Source organism: Oncorhynchus nerka, unplaced genomic scaffold, assembly GCF_034236695.1.
Source record: "Oncorhynchus nerka isolate Pitt River unplaced genomic scaffold, Oner_Uvic_2.0 unplaced_scaffold_1080, whole genome shotgun sequence".
In the NCBI taxonomy this organism is placed as follows: Eukaryota; Metazoa; Chordata; class Actinopteri; order Salmoniformes; family Salmonidae; genus Oncorhynchus; species Oncorhynchus nerka.
The window spans coordinates 107,501-118,436 of NW_027040235.1; the positions used below are offsets into that span (position 1 = coordinate 107,501).

Sequence of the window (10,936 nt, forward strand, 5' to 3'; positions counted from 1 at the left end):
CAGTACCCCCTTTACATTAGGTATCTACAGTACCCCCCTTTACATTAGGTATCTACAGTACCCCCCTTTACATTAGGTATCTACAGTACCCCCCTTTACATTAGGTATCTACAGTACCCCCCTTTACATTAGGTATCTACAGTACCCCCCTTTACATTAGGTATCTACAGTACCCCCTTTACATTAGGTATCTACAGTACCCCCCTTTACATTAGGTATCTACAGTACCCCCCTTTACATTAGGTATCTACAGTACCCCCTTTACATTAGGTATCTACAGTACCCCCCTTTACATTAGGTATCTACAGTACCCCCTTTACATTAGGTATCTACAGTACCCCCCTTTACATTAGGTATCTACAGTACCCCCCTTTACATTAGGTATCTACAGTACCCCCCTTTACATTAGGTATCTACAGTACCCCCTTTACATTAGGTATCTACAGTACCCCCCTTTACATTAGGTATCTACAGTACCCCCCCTTTACATTAGGTATCTACAGTACCCCCCCCTTTACATTAGGTATCTACAGTACCCCCTTTACATTAGGTATCTACAGTACCCCCCTTTACATTAGGTATCTACAGTACCCCCTTTACATTAGGTATCTACAGTACCCCCCCTTTACATTAGGTATCTACAGTACCCCCCTTTACATTAGGTATCTACAGTACCCCCCTTTACATTAGGTATCTACAGTACCCCCCTTTACATTAGGTATCTACAGTACCCCCCTTTACATTAGGTATCTACAGTACCCCCCCTTTACATTAGGTATCTACAGTACCCCCCTTTACATTAGGTATCTACAGTGCCCCCCTTTACATTAGGTATCTACAGTACCCCCCCTTTACATTAGGTATCTACAGTACCCCCCTTTACATTAGGTATCTACAGTACCCCCCTTTACATTAGGTATCTACAGTACCCCCCTTTACATTAGGTATCTACAGTACCCCCCTTTACATTAGGTATCTACAGTACCCCCTTTACATTAGGTATCTACAGTACCCCCCTTTACATTAGGTATCTACAGTACCCCCCTTTACATTAGGTATCTACAGTACCCCCCTTTACATTAGGTATCTACAGTACCCCCTTTACATTAGGTATCTACAGTACCCCCCTTTACATTAGGTATCTACAGTACCCCCTTTACATTAGGTATCTACAGTACCCCCCTTTACATTAGGTATCTACAGTACCCCCCTTTACATTAGGTATCTACAGTACCCCCCCTTTACATTAGGTATCTACAGTACCCCCTTTACATTAGGTATCTACAGTACCCCCCTTTACATTAGGTATCTACAGTACCCCCCCCCTTTACATTAGGTATCTACAGTACCCCCCTTTACATTAGGTATCTACAGTACCCCCCTTTACATTAGGTATCTACAGTACCCCCTTTACATTAGGTATCTACAGTGCCCCCCTTTACATTAGGTATCTACAGTACCCCCTTTACATTAGGTATCTACAGTACCCCCTTTACATTAGGTATCTACAGTACCCCCCTTTACATTAGGTATCTACAGTACCCCCCCCCCTTTACATTAGGTATCTACAGTACCCCCCTTTACATTAGGTATCTACAGTACCCCCCTTTACATTAGGTATCTACAGTACCCCCCTTTACATTAGGTATCTACAGTACCCCCCTTTACATTAGGTATCTACAGTACCCCCCTTTACATTAGGTATCTACAGTACCCCCTTTACATTAGGTATCTACAGTACCCCCCCTTTACATTAGGTATCTACAGTACCCCCCTTTACATTAGGTATCTACAGTACCCCCCTTTACATTAGGTATCTACAGTACCCCCTTTACATTAGGTATCTACAGTACCCCCCTTTACATTAGGTATCTACAGTACCCCCCTTTACATTAGGTATCTACAGTACCCCCCTTTACATTAGGTATCTAGTACAGTGCCCCCCCTTTACATTAGGTATCTACAGTACCCCCCTTTACATTAGGTATCTACAGTACCCCCTTTACATTAGGTATCTACAGTACCCCCCTTTACATTAGGTATCTACAGTACCCCCCCCCCTTTACATTAGGTATCTACAGTACCCCCCCTTTACATTAGGTATCTACAGTACCCCCCTTTACATTAGGTATCTACAGTACCCCCCTTCCCCATTAGGTATCTACAGTACCCCCTTTACATTAGGTATCTACAGTACCCCCCTTTACATTAGGTATCTACAGTCCCCCCCCCCCTTTACATTAGGTATCTACAGTACCCCCCTTTACATTAGGTATCTACAGTACCCCCCCTTTACATTAGGTATCTACAGTGCCCCCCCCCCTTTACATTAGGTATCTACAGTACCCCCCCCCCTTTACATTAGGTATCTACAGTACCCCCCTTTACATTAGGTATCTACAGTACCCCCCCTCCCCTTTACATTAGGTATCTACAGTACCCCCTCCCCTTTGCATTAGGTATCTACAGTACCCCCCCCTCACCTTTACGTCAGCCGAGGTCAACATCAGGTCTCTCAGAGGGCCGTAGTGGTCAGAGGGGAACACATGGTCCTCAGTGTAAACAATGTTTAAACGAAGAGAACCCAACTCATCCACTTTCACCGGCTTCCCTCCGTTATCCCTGGGCTGCAGAAAGTACCTAGGGAGGAGGGGAGGATGGAGAGAGAGAGGAGGGGAGGATGGAGAGAGAGAGAGGAGGGGAGGATGGAGAGAGAGAGAGAGGAGGGGAGGATGGAGAGAGAGAGGAGGGGAGGATGGAGAGAGAGAGAGAGAGGAGGAGAGGATGGAGACAGAGGGAGAGAGAGAGAGAGGAGGATGGAGAGAGAGATGAGGAGGGGAGGATGGAGAGAGAGAGAGAGGAGGGGAGGGGAGGATGAGAGAGAGAGGAGGATGGAGAGAGAGAGAAAGGAGGATGGAGAGAAAGAGAGAGAGGAAGATGGAGAGAGTGAGGATGAGAGAAAAGGAGGATGGAGAAAGAAAGAGGGAGGAGAGGATGGAGAGAAGGGGGAGGATGGAGAGAAGGGGGAGGATGGAGAGAGAGATGATGGGAGGATGGAGAGATAGGGGGAGAGGAGGATGGAGAGAGGAGGGAGGACGGAGAGAGAAAGAGAGAGAGAGGAAGGAAGGAGGGGAGGATGGAGAGAGAGGGGGAGAGAAAGGTAAGGAGTGAAAAAAGAGAGATACTGTAGATGTTGTCATGTCTCACCATGCGTTGTGGAACCAGACAGAGACAGACAGACAGACAGACAGACAGACAGACAGACAGACAGATATCCGACATGTTGTCATGTCTCACCATGCGTCGTGGACCCCAGCCTGTCCCAGGGCCCTCAGAGGAACTCTGACCCCTCCCAGGAACTCATCCCCAAACTTCAGGTTACTTGCATTCCACAGGTCAACCCTGCATACATAGAGATAGAGTCACAACACACACACTCTCTATTTGTGTGTAGACCTGTGAAACACACACAGACACATAGACACACAGACTCACCTCAGAGCCAGCTTGTCAACACCCTCCTCCTCCACATCAAACTGTCTCTTGGTGTGACTAAGAGGTCGTGTTACCTGTAGGACAGAGACAGAGACAGAGACAGAGTTACTTAGAGGCTACAAACTGTCTCTTGGTGTGACTAAGAGGTCGTGTCACCTGTAGGACAGAGACAGAGACAGAGACAGAGTTACTTAGAGGCTACAAACTGTCTCTTGGTGTGACTAAGAGGTCGTATCATCTCCAAACAGATAGCACCAACCTCCCCTCACCCCAAAGTAGACAGATAGCACCAACCTCCCCTCCCCTCACCTCACAGTAGACAGATAGCACCAACCTCCCCTCCACTCACCTCACAGTAGACAGATAGCACCAACCTCCCCTCCCCTCAAAGTAGACAGATAGCACCAACCTCCCCTCCCCTCACCCCAAAGTAGACAGATAGCACCAACCTCCAATCACCTCACAGTAGACAGATAGCACCAACCTCCCTCCCCTCACCCCAAAGTAGACAGATAGCACCAACCTCCCCTCCCCTCACCCCAAAGTAGACAGATAGCACCAACCTCCCTCCCCTCACCTCACAGTAGACAGACAGCACCAACCTCCCCTCCCCTCAAAGTAGACAGATAGCACCAACCTCCCTCCCCTCACCTCACAGTAGACAGATAGCACCAACCTCCCCTCCACTCACCTCACAGTAGACAGATAGCACCAACCTCCCCTCCCCTCAAAGTAGACAGATAGCACCAACCTCCCCTCCCCTCACCCCAAAGTAGACAGATAGCACCAACCTCCCCTCACCTCACAGTAGACAGATAGCACCAACCTCCCCTCCCCTCACCCCAAAGTAGACAGATAGCACCAACCTCCCTCCCCTCACCCCAAAGTAGACAGATAGCACCAACCTCCCTCCCCTCACCTCACAGTAGACAGACAGCACCAACCTCCCCTCCCCTCAAAGTAGACAGATAGCACCAACCTCCCCTCACCTCACAGTAGACAGACAGCACCAACCTCCCCTCCCTCAAAGTAGACAGACAGCACCAACCTCCCCTCCCCTCACCTCACAGTAGACAGATAGCACCAACCTCCCCTCACCCCAAAGTAGACAGATAGCACCAACCTCCCCTCACCTCACAGTAGACAGATAGCACCAACCTCCCCTCCCTCACCCCAAAGTAGACAGATAGCACCAACCTCCCCTCCCTCACCTCACAGTAGACAGACAGCACCAACCTCCCCTCCCCTCAAAGTAGACAGATAGCACCAACCTCCCCTCCCTCAAAGTAGACAGATAGCACCAACCTCCCCTCACCTCAAAGTAGACAGATAGCACCAACCTCCCTCCCCTCACCTCACAGTAGACAGACAGCACCAACCTCCCCTCCCCTCAAAGTAGACAGATAGCACCAACCTCCCCTCCCTCACCTCAAAGTAGACAGACAGCACCAACCCTCACCTCCAGTAGACAGATCCCCTCCCCTCAAAGTAGACAGATAGCACCAACCTCCCCTCACCTCAAAGTAGACAGATAGCACCAACCTCCCCTCCCCTCACCTCACAGTAGACAGACAGCACCAACCTCCCCTCCCCTCAAAGTAGACAGATAGCACCAACCTCCCCTCCACTCACCTCAAAGTAGACAGACAGCACCAACCTCACCTCACCTCACAGTAGACAGATAGCACCAACCTCCCTCAAAGTAGACAGATAGCACCAACCTCCCCTCACCTCACAGTAGACAGATGCACCAACCTCCCTCCCCTCACCTCACAGTAGACAGATAGCACCAACCTCCCCTCCACCTCACCTCAAAGTAGACAGATAGCACCAACCTCCCCTCCCCTCACCTCACAGTAGACAGACAGCACCAACCTCCCCTCCCCTCACCCCAAAGTAGACAGATAGCACCAACCTCCCCTCCCCTCACCCCAAAGTAGACAGATAGCCCCAAACTCCCCTCAGACAGATAGCACCAACCTCCCCTCCCCTCAAAGTAGACAGACAGCACCAACCTCCCCTCACCTCACAGTAGACAGATAGCACCAACCTCCTCCCTCAAAGTAGACAGATAGCACCAACCTCTCCTCCCTCAAAGTAGACAGATAGCACCAACCTCCCCTCCCCTCACCCCAAAGTAGACAGATAGCACCAACCTCCCCTCACCCCAAAGTAGACAGACAGCACCAACCTCCCCTCCACTCAAAGTAGACAGATAGCACCAACCTCCCTCACCTCACAGTAGACAGACAGCACCAACCTCCCCTCCCCTCACCTCACAGTAGACAGACAGCACCAACCTCCCCTCCCCTCACCTCAAAGTAGACAGATAGCACCAACCTCCCTCACCTCAAAGTAGACAGATAGCACCAACCTCCCTCACCTCACAGTAGACAGATAGCACCAACCTCCCCTCACCTCACAGTAGACAGATAGCACCAACCTCCCCTCCCCTCACCCCAAAGTAGACAGATGGCACCAACCTCCCTCCCCTCACCTCACAGTAGACAGATAGCACCAACCTCCTTACCTCACAGTAGACAGATAGCACCAACCTCCCTCCCCTCACAGTAGACAGACAGCACCAACCTCCCTCACAGTAGACAGATAGCACCAACCTCCCCTCACCTCACAGTAGACAGATAGCACCAACCTCCCCTCACCTCACAGTAGACAGATAGCACCAACCTCCCTCACCTCACAGTAGACAGATAGCACCAACCTCCCTCACCTCACCTCAAAGTAGACAGATAGCACCAAACTCCCCTCCCTCACCTCACAGTAGACAGACAGCACCAACCTCCCCTCCCCTCAAAGTAGACAGATAGCACCAACCTCCCCTCACCTCACAGTAGACAGATAGCACCAACCTCCCCTCCCCTCACCCCAAAGTAGACAGATAGCACCAACCTCCCCTCACCTCACAGTAGACAGATAGCACCAACCTCCCCTCCCCTCACCCCAAAGTAGACAGATAGCACCAACCTCCCCCTCCCCTCACCTCACAGTAGACAGATAGCACCAACCTCCCCTCACCTCACAGTAGACAGATAGCACCAACCTCCCCTCCCCTCACCTCACAGTAGACAGATAGCACCAACCTCCCCTCCCTCACCTCACAGTAGACAGATAGCACCAACCTCCCCTCCCCTCACCCCAAAGTAGACAGATAGCACCAACCTCCCCTCCCTCACCCCAAAGTAGACAGATAGCCCCAACCTCCCCTCACCTCACAGTAGACAGATAGCACCAACCTCCCCTCCCCTCAAAGTAGACAGACAGCACCAACCTCCCCTCACCTTACAGTAGACAGATAGCACCAACCTCCCTCACCTCAAAGTAGACAGCCAGCACCAACCTCCCCTCCCCTCACCTCAAAGTAGACAGATAGCACCAACCTCCCCTCCCCTCACCTCACAGTAGACAGATAGCACCAACCTCCCTCCTCTCACCCCAAAGTAGACAGATAGCACCAACCTCCCCTCCCTCACCTCCTAGACAGACAGCACCAACCTCCTCCCCTCAAAGTAGACAGATAGCACCAACCTCCCCTCCCCTCACCTCACAGTAGACAGACAGCACCAACCTCCCCTCCCCTCAAAGTAGACAGACAGCACCAACCTCCCCTCCCCTCACCTCACAGTAGACAGATAGCACCAACCTCCCCTCACCCCAAAGTAGACAGATAGCACCAACCTCCCCTCACCTCACAGTAGACAGATAGCACCAACCTCCCTCCCCTCACCCCAAAGTAGACAGATAGCACCAACCTCCCCTCCCTCACCTCACAGTAGACAGACAGCACCAACCTCCCCTCCCCTCAAAGTAGACAGATAGCACCAACCTCCCTCCCCTCAAAGTAGACAGATAGCACCAACCTCCCCTCACCTCAAAGTAGACAGATAGCACCAACCTCCCCTCCTCTCACCTCACAGTAGACAGATAGCACCAACCTCCCCTCCTCTCACCTCAAAGTAGACAGATAGCACCAACCTCCCCTCCACTCACCTCAAAGTAGACAGATAGCACCAACCTCCCCTCCACTCACCTCAAAGTAGACAGACAGCACCAACCTCACCTCACAGTAGACAGATAGCACCAACCTCCCCTCAAAGTAGACAGATAGCACCAACCTCCCCTCACCTCACAGTAGACAGATAGCACCAACCTCCCCTCCCCTCACCTCACAGTAGACAGACAGCACCAACCTCCCCTCCCCTCACCTCACAGTAGACAGACAGCACCAACCTCCCTCCCCTCACCTCAAAGTAGACAGATAGCACCAACCTCCCCTCACCTCAAAGTAGACAGATAGCACCAACCTCCCCTCACCTCACAGTAGACAGATAGCACCAACCTCCCCTCACCTCACAGTAGACAGATGGCACCAACCTCCCCTCCCTCACCCCAAAGTAGACAGATGGCACCAACCTCCCCTCCCCTCACCTCACAGTAGACAGATAGCACCAACCTCCCCTTACCTCACAGTAGACAGATAGCACCAACCTCCCCTCCCCTCACAGTAGACAGACAGCACCAACCTCCCCTCACCTCACAGTAGACAGATAGCACCAACCTCCCCTCACCTCACAGTAGACAGATAGCACCAACCTCCCCTCACCTCACAGTAGACAGATAGCACCAACCTCCCTCCCCTCACCCCAAAGTAGACAGATAGCACCAACCTCCCCTCACCTCACAGTAGACAGATAGCACCAACCTCCCCTCCCTCACCCCAAAGTAGACAGATAGCACCAACCTCCCTCCCCTCACCCCAAAGTAGACAGATAGCACCAACCTCCCCCTCCCTCACCTCACAGTAGACAGATAGCACCAACCTCCCCTCACCTCACAGTAGACAGATAGCACCAACCTCCCCTCCCCTCACCTCACAGTAGACAGATGGCACCAACCTCCCCCCCCTCACCTCACAGTAGACAGATAGCACCAACCTCCCCCCTCACCCCAAAGTAGACAGATAGCACCAACCTCCCCTCCCCTCACCCCAAAGTAGACAGATAGCCCCAACCTCCCCTCACCTCACAGTAGACAGATAGCACCAACCTCCCCTCACCTCACAGTAGACAGATAGCACCAACCTCCCCTCACCTCACAGTAGACAGATAGCACCAACCTCCCCTCCCTCACCCCAAAGTAGACAGATGGCACCAACCTCCCCCCCTCACCTCACAGTAGACAGATAGCACCAACCTCCCTTACCTCACAGTAGACAGATAGCACCAACCTCCTCCCTCCCCTCACAGTAGACAGACAGCACCAACCTCCCCTCACCTCACAGTAGACAGATAGCACCAACCTCCCTCACCTCAAGTAGACAGATAGCACCAACCTCCCCTCACCTCACAGTAGACAGATAGCACCAACCTCCCCTCCCCTCACCCCAAAGTAGACAGATAGCACCAACCTCCCTCACCTCACAGTAGACAGATAGCACCAACCTCCCCTCCCTCACCCCCTAGCACCAACCTCCCCTCCCCTCACCCCAAAGTAGACAGATAGCACCAACCTCCCTCCCCTCACCTCACAGTAGACAGATAGCACCAACCTCCCCTCACCTCACAGTAGACAGATAGCACCAACCTCCCCTCCCCTCACCTCACAGTAGACAGATAGCACCAACCTCCCCTCCCCTCACCTCACAGTAGACAGATAGCACCAACCTCCCCTCCCCTCACCCCAAAGTAGACAGATAGCACCAACCTCCCCTCCCCTCACCCCAAAGTAGACAGATAGCCCCAACCTCCCTCACCTCACAGTAGACAGATAGCACCAACCTCCCTCCCTCAAAGTAGACAGACAGCACCAACCTCCCCTCACCTCACAGTAGACAGATAGCACCAACCTCCCCTCACCTCAAAGTCACCTCCCCTCCCCTCACCTCAAAGTAGACAGATAGCACCAACCTCCCCACCTCACCTCACAGTAGACAGATAGCACCAACCTCCCTCCCTCCCTCAAAGTAGACAGATAGCACCAACCTCACCTCACCTCACAGTAGACAGATCAACCTCCCCTCCCCTCAAAGTAGACAGATAGCACCAACCTCTCCTCCCTCACAGTAGACAGATAGCACCAACCTCCCTCCCCTCACCCCAAAGTAGACAGATAGCACCAACCTCCCTCACCTCACAGTAGACAGATAGCACCAACCTCCCCTCCCCTCAAAGTAGACAGACAGCACCAACCTCCCCTCACCTCACAGTAGACAGATAGCACCAACCTCCCCTCCTCACCTCACAGTAGACAGATAGCACCAACCTCCCTCCTCTCACCTCAAAGTAGACAGATAGCACCAACCTCACCTCACCTCACAGTAGACAGATAGCACCAACCTCCCCTCCCCTCAAAGTAGACAGATAGCACCAACCTCTCCTCCCCTCAAAGTAGACAGATAGCACCAACCTCCCCTCACCCCAAAGTAGACAGACAGCACCAACCTCCCCTCCTCTCACCTCAAAGTAGACAGATAGCACCAACCTCCCCTCCCCTCACCTCAAAGTAGACAGATAGCACCAACCTCCCCTCCCCTCACCTCAAAGTAGACAGATAGCACCAACCTCCTCTCACCTCAAAGTAGACAGACAGCACCAACCTCCTCTCACCTCACCTCAAAATAGAATGTCTCATCAAACTGGGGGTTGTTGGTTTTCCTTTTCACCTTGGTCTTCTTAGCTTCTGATCTGTACAGAGAGAGGGGGAGGGAGGGAGAGAGAGAGACAGAGAGAGAGAGAGAGAGAGAGAGAGAGAGAGAGAGAGAGAGAGAGAGAGAGAGAGAGAGAGAGAGAGAGAGAGAGAGAGAGAGAGAGAGAGAGAGAGAGAGAGAGAGAGAGAGAGAGAGAGAGAGAGAGAGAGACAGAGAGAGAGAGAGAGACAGACAGAGAGAGACAGAGAGAGACAGGGAGAGTGAGACAGAGAGAGAGAGAGACAGAGAGAGAGAGAGAGAGAGAGAGAGAGAGAGAGAGAGAGAGAGAGAGAGAGAGAGACAGAGAGACAGAGAGAGAGAGACAGACAGAGAGAGACAGAGAGAGACAGGGAGAGTGAGATGGAACGAAAGAGAGAGCAAGAGACAAGCAGAAGGGAAGTTTAAACGACTGCCTATCACACAGAAGTCTGATAGATGTAACAGTTGATCGGTGACAGCGGTGGTCTCTGTGATCGTTGGCTCTGACCTGGATGGGCCCAGCAGGGACACCGTTTACTCACGGATCACACTGTCCATTCACGATGGGCAGGCCCTGGCACTCCAACACACTGCAGAGAGACTGTTAACACACACACACACACACACACACTACACACTGTCCATTCACGATGGGCAGGCCCTGGCACTCCAACACACTGCAGAGAGAGACTGTTAGTAACACACACACACACACACACTACACACTGTCCATTCACGATGGGCAGGCCCTGGCACTCC

General features: G+C 52.1%; 1 protein-coding gene across 1 annotated transcript in view; it reads right to left on the reverse strand.

Annotated features, from left to right (window-relative positions):
* LOC135570140 (ras GTPase-activating protein 3-like) overlaps nt 1–10,704 on the reverse strand; it is a 27,975-nt gene extending 17,271 nt beyond the window's left edge. Inside the window, exons 1-5 of the mRNA XM_065016217.1 lie at nt 10,686–10,704; nt 10,124–10,196; nt 3,496–3,569; nt 3,298–3,402; nt 2,484–2,640 (exon numbers count right to left, since the gene is read on the reverse strand). Of these exons, the coding sequence (XP_064872289.1) occupies nt 2,484–2,507 (24 nt within the window). The 5' untranslated portion in view covers nt 2,508–2,640; nt 3,298–3,402; nt 3,496–3,569; nt 10,124–10,196; nt 10,686–10,704. The remainder of the gene's footprint in view (nt 1–2,483; nt 2,641–3,297; nt 3,403–3,495; nt 3,570–10,123; nt 10,197–10,685) is intronic.
* Nucleotides 10,705–10,936: the final 232 nt, after the last annotated feature.